The 10,787-nt window shown below is 42.0% G+C and overlaps 4 protein-coding genes across 5 annotated transcripts; 1 reads left to right on the forward strand and 3 right to left on the reverse strand.

Annotated features, from left to right (window-relative positions):
• The first annotated feature begins 179 nt into the window (after positions 1 to 179).
• Smyd3 (SET and MYND domain containing, class 3) lies at positions 180 to 2,340 on the forward strand. Its single transcript, XM_068285194.1, has 5 exons — positions 180 to 607; positions 670 to 911; positions 972 to 1,105; positions 1,316 to 1,778; positions 1,840 to 2,340. The coding sequence occupies exons 1-5, from the start codon at positions 450 to 452 to the stop codon at positions 2,226 to 2,228; spliced, it is 1,386 nt and encodes a 461-aa protein (XP_068141295.1). The 5' UTR covers positions 180 to 449; the 3' UTR covers positions 2,229 to 2,340.
• Zw10 (Zeste-white 10) lies at positions 2,248 to 4,768 on the reverse strand. Its single transcript, XM_068285193.1, has 3 exons — positions 3,306 to 4,768; positions 2,899 to 3,235; positions 2,248 to 2,823 (listed from the first exon to the last, which is right to left on the reverse strand). Exons 1-3 carry the CDS (start codon positions 4,665 to 4,667, stop codon positions 2,348 to 2,350), a joined length of 2,175 nt encoding a protein of 724 aa, XP_068141294.1. The 5' UTR covers positions 4,668 to 4,768; the 3' UTR covers positions 2,248 to 2,347.
• Positions 4,769 to 4,939: 171 nt separating this feature from the next.
• Positions 4,940 to 5,800, reverse strand: LOC137573423 (uncharacterized). Its single transcript, XM_068285359.1, is given in 3 exon segments — positions 4,940 to 5,528; positions 5,590 to 5,608; positions 5,610 to 5,800. Coding segments are annotated over 3 exon segments (504 nt in total). The 5' UTR covers positions 5,784 to 5,800; the 3' UTR covers positions 4,940 to 5,217.
• Positions 5,801 to 6,667: 867 nt separating this feature from the next.
• Positions 6,668 to 10,630, reverse strand: Edem1 (ER degradation-enhancing alpha-mannosidase-like protein 2). Of its 2 annotated transcripts, XM_068285205.1 has the most exons (4): positions 10,479 to 10,617; positions 10,099 to 10,421; positions 8,900 to 10,028; positions 6,668 to 8,824 (listed from the first exon to the last, which is right to left on the reverse strand). In XM_068285205.1, the coding sequence occupies exons 2-4, from the start codon at positions 10,221 to 10,223 to the stop codon at positions 7,169 to 7,171; spliced, it is 2,910 nt and encodes a 969-aa protein (XP_068141306.1). In that variant the 5' UTR covers positions 10,224 to 10,421; positions 10,479 to 10,617; the 3' UTR covers positions 6,668 to 7,168. The 2 variants fall into 2 exon arrangements, with proteins under 2 accessions (XP_068141306.1, XP_068141305.1); XM_068285204.1 differs by having other exon boundaries at positions 10,099 to 10,630.
• Between the last annotated feature and the right edge of the window lie 157 nt (positions 10,631 to 10,787).

Here is a 10,787-nt window from a genome sequence, read left to right on the forward strand (position 1 = left end):
TTAAAAGTATACAGAAGGTATATTTATTTACATTAGTTAACCTTTTTTAAAATATATATACTAAACCAGCCCAGTTTGTTATTAACATCGATAGATGTTACTGGCATCGATAACATTCGAAATAAAAATCCGATGACATGAGTACCCTTAATCAAAAATCAAAACAATAATATATTTTTAACTATACCGTTCTTTTGCTGCTGTTTTGTTGTTGTTGTTTGTTTTTGTTGCCAATGCGATTTACGCAAATTCGTTCTAAGAATAGCATTCAAAACAGCAAAAAACAAACTAAAACAGAAAATATTATTTTTGAGTTGCAGGTGTGCGCTCATTTGACTTGAAGGGGACCGGCCCCCAGGTCTCAGGGGCCCCTAGTTGGTCAGTGTCAGTTGAACTGATGTTGTGATTGGTTCCGGGGGATCTCCTTTTTTCTATTTTGATTTTGTATCATGGCAACTGATACTACCACTGAGAGTCTAACGAAAACAACAAATTCAAAGCCACTTCCAGCCATTAAGCGTGGCCAGCGAATTTTGACTGAGAAGCCATTCGCTTTTGTGCTCAAATCCAAATATCGCCAACAGCGTTGCGACAATTGCCTGGAAGAGTAAGTGATGCATGATTTAGAACACAGCACGCCCAGTGCCTTACGTTCCTCATCCTTTCCAGGGGCAAGGTTCGCAAGTGTTCCAACTGCCGTTATGTATACTATTGCAATCGGGCATGCCAAACTCAAGCATGGCTAATGCATAAACACGAGTGTCCATTCCTTAAACGTAGCTATCCACGCATAGTGCCTGATGCTGCTCGCATGCTTTGCCGTTTAATCCTGCGACTCGAACACGGCGGCGATTTAATACGTGGCTACTACACCGAGCATGGCTCACGCAAATTTCGGGATCTTATGTCACGTTAGTAAACATTTAAATATTTTAATAACCGTACTTATTGTGTGTGTGTGTGTGTTGCAGATTATGCGGAGATCAAAAATGACCCCAAACGACTGGAGCATTTGGAGTCATTGCATGCAGTTCTTACGGACATGATGGTCGATAGCCCTAGCACAGTGCCAAATAAAACGGAACTTATGAGCATTTACGGACGTGTAAGTGTAGTGTAGTGAATATTGTGAGGGTCAGCTAACGCAAAGTGAGGGTAAAAGATATTGAGATGCCCTTGTGTAACATTTTGGCCAATTGCCCACAATTCGATGAGTTAACCAATCAATATGATATGATAGCTTGATCTTGTCATTTGGCATCTGGCCAAATTTGCTCTTTTACTTATTCCATTTCGTGCCTCTCTCTCTCTGCAGCTAATCACAAATGGTTTCAATATATTGGATGGGGAAATGAATTCGATTGCAACGGCTATTTATTTGGGCGTCTCAATCACAGATCATAGCTGCCAACCAAATGCTGTAGCCACTTTTGAGGGCAATGAACTACATATCTATGCCATAGAGGATATGCCCTGTTTGGATTGGTCGAAAATCTTCATAAGCTACATCGATCTATTAAACACGCCGGAGCAACGTCGTCTCGATCTGAAGGAGCATTATTATTTTCTATGCGTATGTAGCAAATGCACTGATCGGCAGGAGCAACGTGACATGGAAGCTGCTGTCTGTCCATTCCGTAAATGTGGCTCAAGTATTAGTGTAAAATGGACGCACTGTCGCAACTGCCAGGCGGGTATAACACCAAAACTCAGGAATACGTATAATGAAGTCATGGCGATGACCAAACAACATCTAGAGTCCATGAAGGATGTGGCTTGTGAGTGATGTGTGGCGTAAATACGAATCGATTCATAATTTTTGTCTGTTTTTTCCCATAGATCTTGATGTCTGCAAAGTATGTTTGGATAAGCAGGCCGGAGTACTGCATCCGTTAAATGTTTGGCATATAAAGACTCTAGATGCAGCATTCGAGGCGGCCATTGAGGTGGGAAAATGGCCAGAGGCATTAAATTATGGACAACAACTATTGCAGGGATTTCGAAAATACAATGGCCCATGGCATCCACTTCTGGGTCTGCTACACATGAAACTAGGCAAAATTCAATTGTACGAAGGTCAATGCAAGGAGGCAATGCATCATTTCGAGGAGGCTCGACGCATTTTGTGTGTGACCCATGGACGAGAGCATCGCCTAATTGGCGAGCAGCTGTTGCCCCTGGTTCAACAGGCGCAAATGGAACTGCAGCAACAGATGTACAGTCAATAATAACGATACACATCTGACATAAGGCCTTTGGGTAGCACCCATATCTCACATTTTTACGTGTGTATATATATGTATAATTCACTGTAAACAAATATATAAATTAAGATTATAAGCTTAGCTTAGACAATTTGCGTTATGGCCTTTGCGCGCCGATCTGTATCTTGAAATAGAGCTCGTATCAGATATCTGATCTCCTCCGGCTTATAGTTGGCCGTTAGCGGACCAACACCATCGCACCACTGCTCTGTGATCTCTTTGAGCGAGGCATTCATCATGGTTTTCAATTGCTGCAATTTCATCCACGTGGCCACTTGAAGTACTTCATGTTTATTGCTGAAAAGTGTCGGCGCCTTGTCGAGTACCACATCGATGAGATCGCTTAGCTCGCAGGCCATGGTAGCTGAGATGTCGCGCAGTGTAAAAATGCGACGTATTAGCTCTGATGTAAAGGCATTCAATAACTCGCAGAAGGATGAATTGTATACATTTTCGGCCAAGACATTTTGCCACACATTCTTGATTAGTTCCAATTGCCGCAGACATTGACGGACCAACTTTAATGGAATTGTGCCTAAAGTGTGGCCACTATCAAACACTAGTAAAGGAGTGGAAAACATATACGGATTAGTTTACTTTAATTTTCTTTTGATTCTTCATATGTGTAACTCACCAAATCCCGACATAATCTCCATTAGAATAGAGATCTGATAATCGATTTGAATACGAAAATGTTTTTGACCCGTTGACCTCAGCAGTTGCACCAAACTGGCACTCTTGTTGGTATCTTGGGACAACCAATGTGTAAGATACATGCAATTATTATGAAACAACACCGATTGCTGTGGAATGCTTTCGAGGAGTTTTTTGTGAATTTTAGGAACTTCATCCACATAGGTGCCCAGCATCAGGTCAATGAGACCGTCCAAAGGATCAGCAGATTTATCACCGGCTTCGCTTGGTTTATCTGCCGTCTGCCGCACAATACGGTCCATGAGCTTAACAAAATCCTTAACGTAAAAGCAGAAAGCCAAGTAAATATGTATGCGAAAGAAAAACAAAAATGACCTGGACTCTTACCTGAACGCTCTTGGATATCATGCAGCGTGGAAAAATAATTGGATCGGCTTCTTCTCCTGAGGACTGATTGTTATGCCCTACCGGCATCATATCCTGCATATCCCTTTGAATTATTTCTCGTACCGTCTCCAAAACTCGATTAAAGAGACGATTCCGATAATAGGTCTCATATTGCTCACAGAACTGACGCAGACTCCGATCCACTTCGGGATTGATAAGGAATGTGTCGGCCAAATACTGTTCGAAGTGGACAACATCGTCACAAAGTGTACAGTTTTGACGCTCCTCCATTGTCTCTGGCACGGCGGGTATTAGGCATTCATGGACAAGCAATTCCAACAATCGATCCTTGATATGATCGCCAATAATGCTAAACACATGTTGTGTCTGGGATACGCTGCAGTTGATGCCACCTAATGTGTTTAGTAACAGTTTAATGTGGTCCAAGACCTGCTTGTAGTTAGGTCGCAGTTGTCCTGCCGTGGGACTTTCCGTCTTGGTGGAATAGGATAATGAAAGCTGGTAATAGTTTTCATCATTGGCAATGCTTTCCACATTTCCCTGAAACTCCACCGACACCGGCTTCGTGACGAGCGGCTCAATGCAATTGTTTAGGAGAAATTCACACAATTTAACTGGGTTATAGCGCTCTTGGAATAATGCAATGCCTATATCTTGCAACTGTTGCTCGTCCTTGCTGACCATTAAAGTCACACAGCGAGAATTCGGAAAGGATTTGCAATTGAGCTGGACCAAACGATCAAAACGCTCTTGTAGATTCTGTTGAAGCAAATGCGATTGAACGTGATATTTAACTTTAATAGTGTCATAGCACTCCAAATTCTGGAATATCCGCTCCACATCCTGCGGTGTGCCACTGGCTTCGCCAAAGATCAGGGAACGTAGACGTCCAATTAGATCGAGCACCACCAGGTGGTCATTACTACTTCTGGCATCCTCCACACACTGAAAGAGATCATCGATTTTTAATATATGCTCAGTGACATGCATTCCCAGGAGTAATTCCTTAAGTTCCCGGCCACTTGCTGCCATCTTATTATTGCTTTCATTGAGGGCTTGCAATCCCTGATCGCCAACCGTCTCGAGCAGATCGTTGATTTCCCGTTGAAGCGATTGCGACTCATCCATATAGATGTCCGGCGATGTGTGATTGGACATAAAATCCGTATAGTTTTTATCGACGTGTTTGCGGACCCGCGCTTGATAGTTTTCCGTTCGCGTCAGCATTCTCCTGATTGCGGATTTGGTCGCTTCGATGTCAGCACCGTCATGACCATTCTCCTTGCCCTTGCCCAGTTCATCGAATGTTTCCTGCAGCACCTTAATCTTCGCTGCAGCCATGATGATCTCAAGTTTATTTAGGCGGCGTGCAGTTAAAGTGAAATACAAAAGTGACAACAGCACAACAAAAACCAAAGCGACGAATTGTGCCAGTGTGACCATGACTCGACAGGCAAATTGATCTAGATCAAAAAATTATTATTTACAAAATTTTGTAATTATTTTAATTTGAAATTGTCTTTTATGGTCTTTAAAAATATAAATATTATTTAATTAAGACTTGGGACGGTAACCCTTGGGGTAAATGAATCTTGTATAAAAGAAACGTTAAATTTCCACCATTATAATTCAGATATCGCATTGACTGACATTTATTGTGAAGTTTTTGCATATTTAATCAAATAATTTTGGTCCAAAAATATACAAAATTCCTTGACAAATAACAAGTGTACAATTAAAATGAAAGTTAACTCAAACTGTCATGCAGTGCCAAATAAATCTTTACCAGCACTGCCCGTTCAAATCAAGCCCGTTTTGCAGCACCAAGAATTTAAGTATTTTACCGATTTGGCCTGCATTACTTGGCGCAAATTTCAAAATATTATATAATTTAATGAAGCAAAAAGCGTAGTCCGTTAAATGGTGGCCGTTCCGTCATCCTCTCTGCCATGAGATGTTCCCCATGTATTGTCATACAGCAGCGTAATTTTGGAGCATGTATAAAATTTAATTGTATGGATCTATCCTGGGCTAGCAGAGGTACCCAGCCATAGACTTGGGACTCTAGCAGTGGAACTGACGTACTTAACTTCTGTTGACGCTTAATTTGAACATCCGTTGGGGTAAACTGAACATATCGCAGAGGCTCTGGAAGCTTACGTTCCTCGTAATGGGCATAAAATTTTCGTGTTAATGGATAAACTGCACAAAAATTAAAGTTAAAGTCAAGGACTGTTATGGGCTATTCAGATGCACAAGGTACCTTGGCTGACTGGCACAAAAAGTGCGATGTAGGCGTATATGTTTATTGGACTTCTCAATTAGTTCCTTCTCAAATGCATACGGCAAGGGGCGGGGTTGACCCTCCAATAACTGATGGTCGGCATCATCAGCGTCGCCGCCATCGGTTTGGTCCAATGCTCCAGCTCCAGCTCCGGCTCCGGCTCCAGTATTCATTGTGTACTAAAGTTCAATAGTCGTTAGCCTGCAGTGCCAAGCGTGACTGAATTCAACTGAAACTCCAATTCTGTTTACCAAATGCTACAACCAACTGTGACTGTGACTTGGCCTGGCAAGGACACCTGTCTTTTCATTTGCAAAACTTGTATTCATTAAAGTTTTCTTCCATTGTTGCTTCACGTAGGAAGGTGGCAGGCGAGAAGGAAACTTTTGCAATTCTATACACGCATCCCCGTCGAGTAGCAGCCAAAGGGGATGAATGGATGGATGGATGGGTGTAAGGACAAAGACATGACGTACAATCAACCATTACAGCTATAGTGCTAGGTAGGTCTCTGTGATCAGTCCCTTAAAATTTGCCCACCCCCTTGCCGACCTTTCTCTCCACTGTTCGTGTAGTTCAGTTTGTGTTCATTTCATGTCCTACAAGCGAATCCTTGAAGCAAAACAGCAATTTCCGAAAATAAACCCATTGAAATGATTGCCATTGCGTGCAGCCGCAATAACCCAATAAACTCAGCTAACCCCCCATTGTGACCCAAGGCACCCATCCACCATCATCTTTCTTTATGTGCAATCCTGTACTGGTTGCCCTTTTTTTCCTTTTCTTTTTTGGGTTGCCAATATGTAATATATAATCGAATCTTATTAACTACATTTACATCAATTTAATTACCAATCCAACCTACAGAACAGTCAATTGGAACTTAATTCACACGCACATTCACATTCCAAGGAAATTTACACGCAAATATAAATATTCTTATAATGGATATAATACTTAACATAAACTTGACGATATTTCACATGTTTTCAAAGTTAAATTAATTTATCGTAATCATCGAAATTCCAATACGAATAAGAACAAAAACATTACAAAATTAAATTTCATGTTGTATGTACCAAATCGATTTTTTACTTATGTATTTAGTATTAGAAATATATAATATTTCAAAAATATGTATTATGTATATATACAGAACTAAGCTCGATTTCTTGAGATTTCAGCTTATAAATATAGCTTAATGCGTCATTATTAACTTAAATAGAAATCGCTAACAAGTATTTATGTTAAACTTACATATCTACATAGTCTCTCTCAGAAACGTATAAACAAAAAAAGAAAATGAATTTAAAGAATTTGACTTAGATTTTACATTGCCATGTGGAATAAATAAATGTAATGCCATAGTTTAATCTAAAAGTTGCTCGTCGACTTCACCAGAAATCCGCTTAAAGCAGAATGGGGGAATCATAATCATGTAGTTATTTCGTTGGATATGTTAGAGAGGGATCAGTCGATTTATTTAAATAGTTGAGGTCTGTGTATTATTGTTTTTCGTGAGAATGTGACAACTGGGCCCCTCCCCTAAATATTAAGATTAGAGGGCTTCTGGATAGTAATCGCGATAGGCAAATGATTCTATATATTCTGGCCTTCGACATGAGAATAGTTCATGAGGCGTTTGTCTGGGTGCATGCTTATCTAGGAATTTACGTGTCTTTTCCCGCAGGATAGACTCATCAAATTTTACCCTCTGTGCAGTGGTCTTACGCAGAATTGTCTGCACAAATTGAGACCACACCGAGCCACCGCTATCGGATTCTTTTTGCCTCTGCTCTTGCATATTATCTGATTGCTCCAAATGCGGTTTGTCCGTTGTGGTTTGTTCAATCCCCTTTGGTGCTGGCGTTGTTGGATTTGCTGTGGCCGTCGTTGATGGCGGCGGCGTCCAGTCTTGCATAAGGGTCTGCAGACGATCGACTGTCTCGGACATTCGTTTGCGAAAATCGACAAGGCGGCGGGTATATGTGAAAAGTTGTTGCTCCTCTTCGGGCGATAATTCGGCCACATGCAATTGCCCAAGCTCATTGGGCTCTAGCAAAGGCAAAAAATGTGTCTTTGACTCATTTGTGCCCACCACATAGACACGATGAACAAATTCCTGCATGGCTGTGGTGTTCACCATTGCGATTTCGTAGCCAGTTCGCGCATTCAGAATTGCTGCTTTTATAAAAGACGCTGGCGATATTTGAGAAATCGTTGGTGGTGGCTGACTGTAATTTTGTCTAAGGTGTAGTTGATCAAGTTCCTCCAACACCTGAGCAAAATGTCGACGCATTAGCTCACTATCACCCATGTTGCTTTCCGTGTTAAATTTAAGTAGTCCCAGACTCTGTATAAGATGAATATTAGCAGCATATTGCTGCTCAAGCTGAAAGAGTTCCCAGAGCGAACGCATTCGACTCTCGTACTCTTTTTGTGCTCCAGTTCCAAGAACAGTGCTGATATTTTTATCATACAACTGTAGTCCACGAATAAAGGCCACATCCATTGTGAAATTGCCCATGAAATTAAGAATATATTGCAACGTATCCTGGGAGCTGGCAAAACTGTCTCGTTGTTGGCTAAAGAACTCGTCCAAATCGCTGACCGTTAGCTGATTTCGAGGTACATCGCTTCGCTGCTTCTCGATACTGTTCCTTTCAGTGCCGCCGCTGCTGCCACTACTGCTGCTGTGGCTAAGATCACGTTCCTCACGAATGCGTTCAAAGTTACCTACCAAAATATCAGCGGCTGGTTGCTGAAATTCATCAAACACCTCAATATCAACAGCAATTGTGGCAGTGCTATCCTTGCGATCGACTCTGTCGCGATCCCAATCTCGGGATGCATATGATTGCTGGCACTCGGGCTGCCATTGGTCCTGCTCCGACTTTTGGAGTTGGCGACTTCGCTCAAAAATCGATCGTTCTGTGAAACGTTGCAGATCCAAGGAACTGAATATGTCCTCCTTGTAATCATGGCAACAGTGCAGAGCGGACAAATCCATGGGATGTGCTTCTGTGTTGAAAATGTAGGCACCCGCCTGAACCACACACACATTTTCTTCGGTGTCTGCCATCAGCTCTCCCTGGGCACCGTCATTATGTAGAATATTGTCCTCATCAAAAAGCAAATACAAATATTTGCTTGTCTCGGCCAAAAAAAATGACTCCATACGGTTTTCTTTCTCATGTGTGACTACATTACGAATCTATCAGACAAAAACCAAGTAAAATTACAAGTTAGAACGATGTAAGGATGATAAACGAACATGAAAAGGACTCACAGTTGCATAGCCACACTTTGTTTTCGCACTAAACTCAATTGTCTCCAGCATATGCTCTCCCAGCTCCAGTAGATACTCATTTTTAGTGGCCCGATACAAATACATTGCCGATTCGATGAGCTCTGGCCGGAGTGGATACACCTCTCGATTGGGTGACGCTTCACCGGCGGCTATGTTATAGAACTCTGGAAGGAATCCGTACTTTTTCCACACACTAATGTAGCGGGTCATTGTCCGCATGGCCGGTTCCGTGTCACCAATCAAACTTAGTATACCCGGCCAAAAGGCCTCAAGCGACTGAAAGATGGGCAACGTGACATGTCCTTTGTTCATGCCCACCCACATATACCAGTCCTCCTTACGCATATATTTATCGATGGCGGTCCGAGCTTCGTGAAACAGTTGCAATAGCTCGGGCCGATTTAGCAGCACCGCTCCTTTCACCAGATACTCAAAAAGCGAATCGACGCCAGCCCCGATTCCCGAATCGAGGGCTGTCCAGCGTCCGGTCTGTACATCAATATGATTGCCGAAGAGACCAATGGGCGAACGATACTTCCAAAGGGCATACACGGCCTGAAGAGCCACATCCTCGTAGATGCTATTGCCAGTGAGGCGACTTAGTGTTCCGAACTCTATGAGAAAAGTACCCACGCCGGCCGTACAAGTTACGGAAGTTTCGCCCTTGGGTACTCCATAACGAAGGTTTACAGTGCCATATGGCATGCCAGTGTTTGTGTCAAATGCCGGTAACAGACGCCGTGCAACATCCTCCGCCATGCGTAGCAATGGACCTTGACATGGCCAACCTGGCTCCAGAGTCACGCCTGCACGCCTCGACAGCAGATGAGCAGACAGCAGTCCGCCCACAATACGAATGTTGGTTTCGAACACGGACACATTGATGTCCCTATTAAAGTCCATCTTTTCCGTTAGGAGAGCGAAAACCCGCCGGAATTCAGTGAAGTTGCCCATGGTGGCCAAGGTATCTAAAGCATCTATCAGGGTAAGAGAATAACTACCCCAGGTGTCGTGCCCATCACATGTGAGTGGACGGAGCTCGTCATAGTTCGAAGCGTGCTGCAAATAGCCATCGTAGGCATGTTGAAACATTCGCCGCACATCCTCTCTGTAAAAAAAAATTTATTGTGGATAAGCAAAGAGAGAGCGTGACACATTATGGAATCAATTAGTCTTACCGCAATTCCAACTTTCGCGCTCGGGAGTAGTGTTTGTGTGAGGCTCCCTGATTAACCAATCCGACCGTTATCCATAACACAAAGGTCACATGGATTCCCAATGATGCCAATCCTTGAAGTCGCATTTTAACCAGTGCCTTTTCTAACTCTTCCTCAAATATCCACTAATTAAATTACATACATACATATGTATGCTTGTAAAAGTCAGGTGCATTATCTGCAATTACCCAGGATGACCGTCAGTGCAGGTCCAGAATGACGTAGAATTTAAAGTTCCAGCGTGTCGTTTATGTTATCGCAAAACAACAACAAAATTGAGAAATCTGCAATCAAATAGAGATTCGAATACTCTACCCCATTTCTTTGTTCAACTTTGTTACAATGTAAGATTTTCCAACGCTTGGAGTTTCATCGGTTATCGTTGTAACGTCAAAGCAGTTTAAAAATAAATATCCTTAGGATACTGGTCTAAGGATATTTCATTAGTTTAATTTTAATTTAATTATCAGCGGCAAGTGACTATTCTTGTTAGCAGCCCCGAAAATATTATCGATTATTTTTTCGATAAAATAAATTAAATGTCTGTATTTACGAATAAATATAATTGACATGAATAGACAACAAAAAAAACAGTAATTTATTTCAATATTAAGCAATTATATTTTTAAACAACTAGAAATCATACATTT

Source organism: Drosophila tropicalis, unplaced genomic scaffold, assembly GCF_018151085.1.
Source record: "Drosophila tropicalis isolate 14030-0801.00 unplaced genomic scaffold, ASM1815108v1 contig_4, whole genome shotgun sequence".
In the NCBI taxonomy this organism is placed as follows: Eukaryota; Metazoa; Arthropoda; class Insecta; order Diptera; family Drosophilidae; genus Drosophila; species Drosophila tropicalis.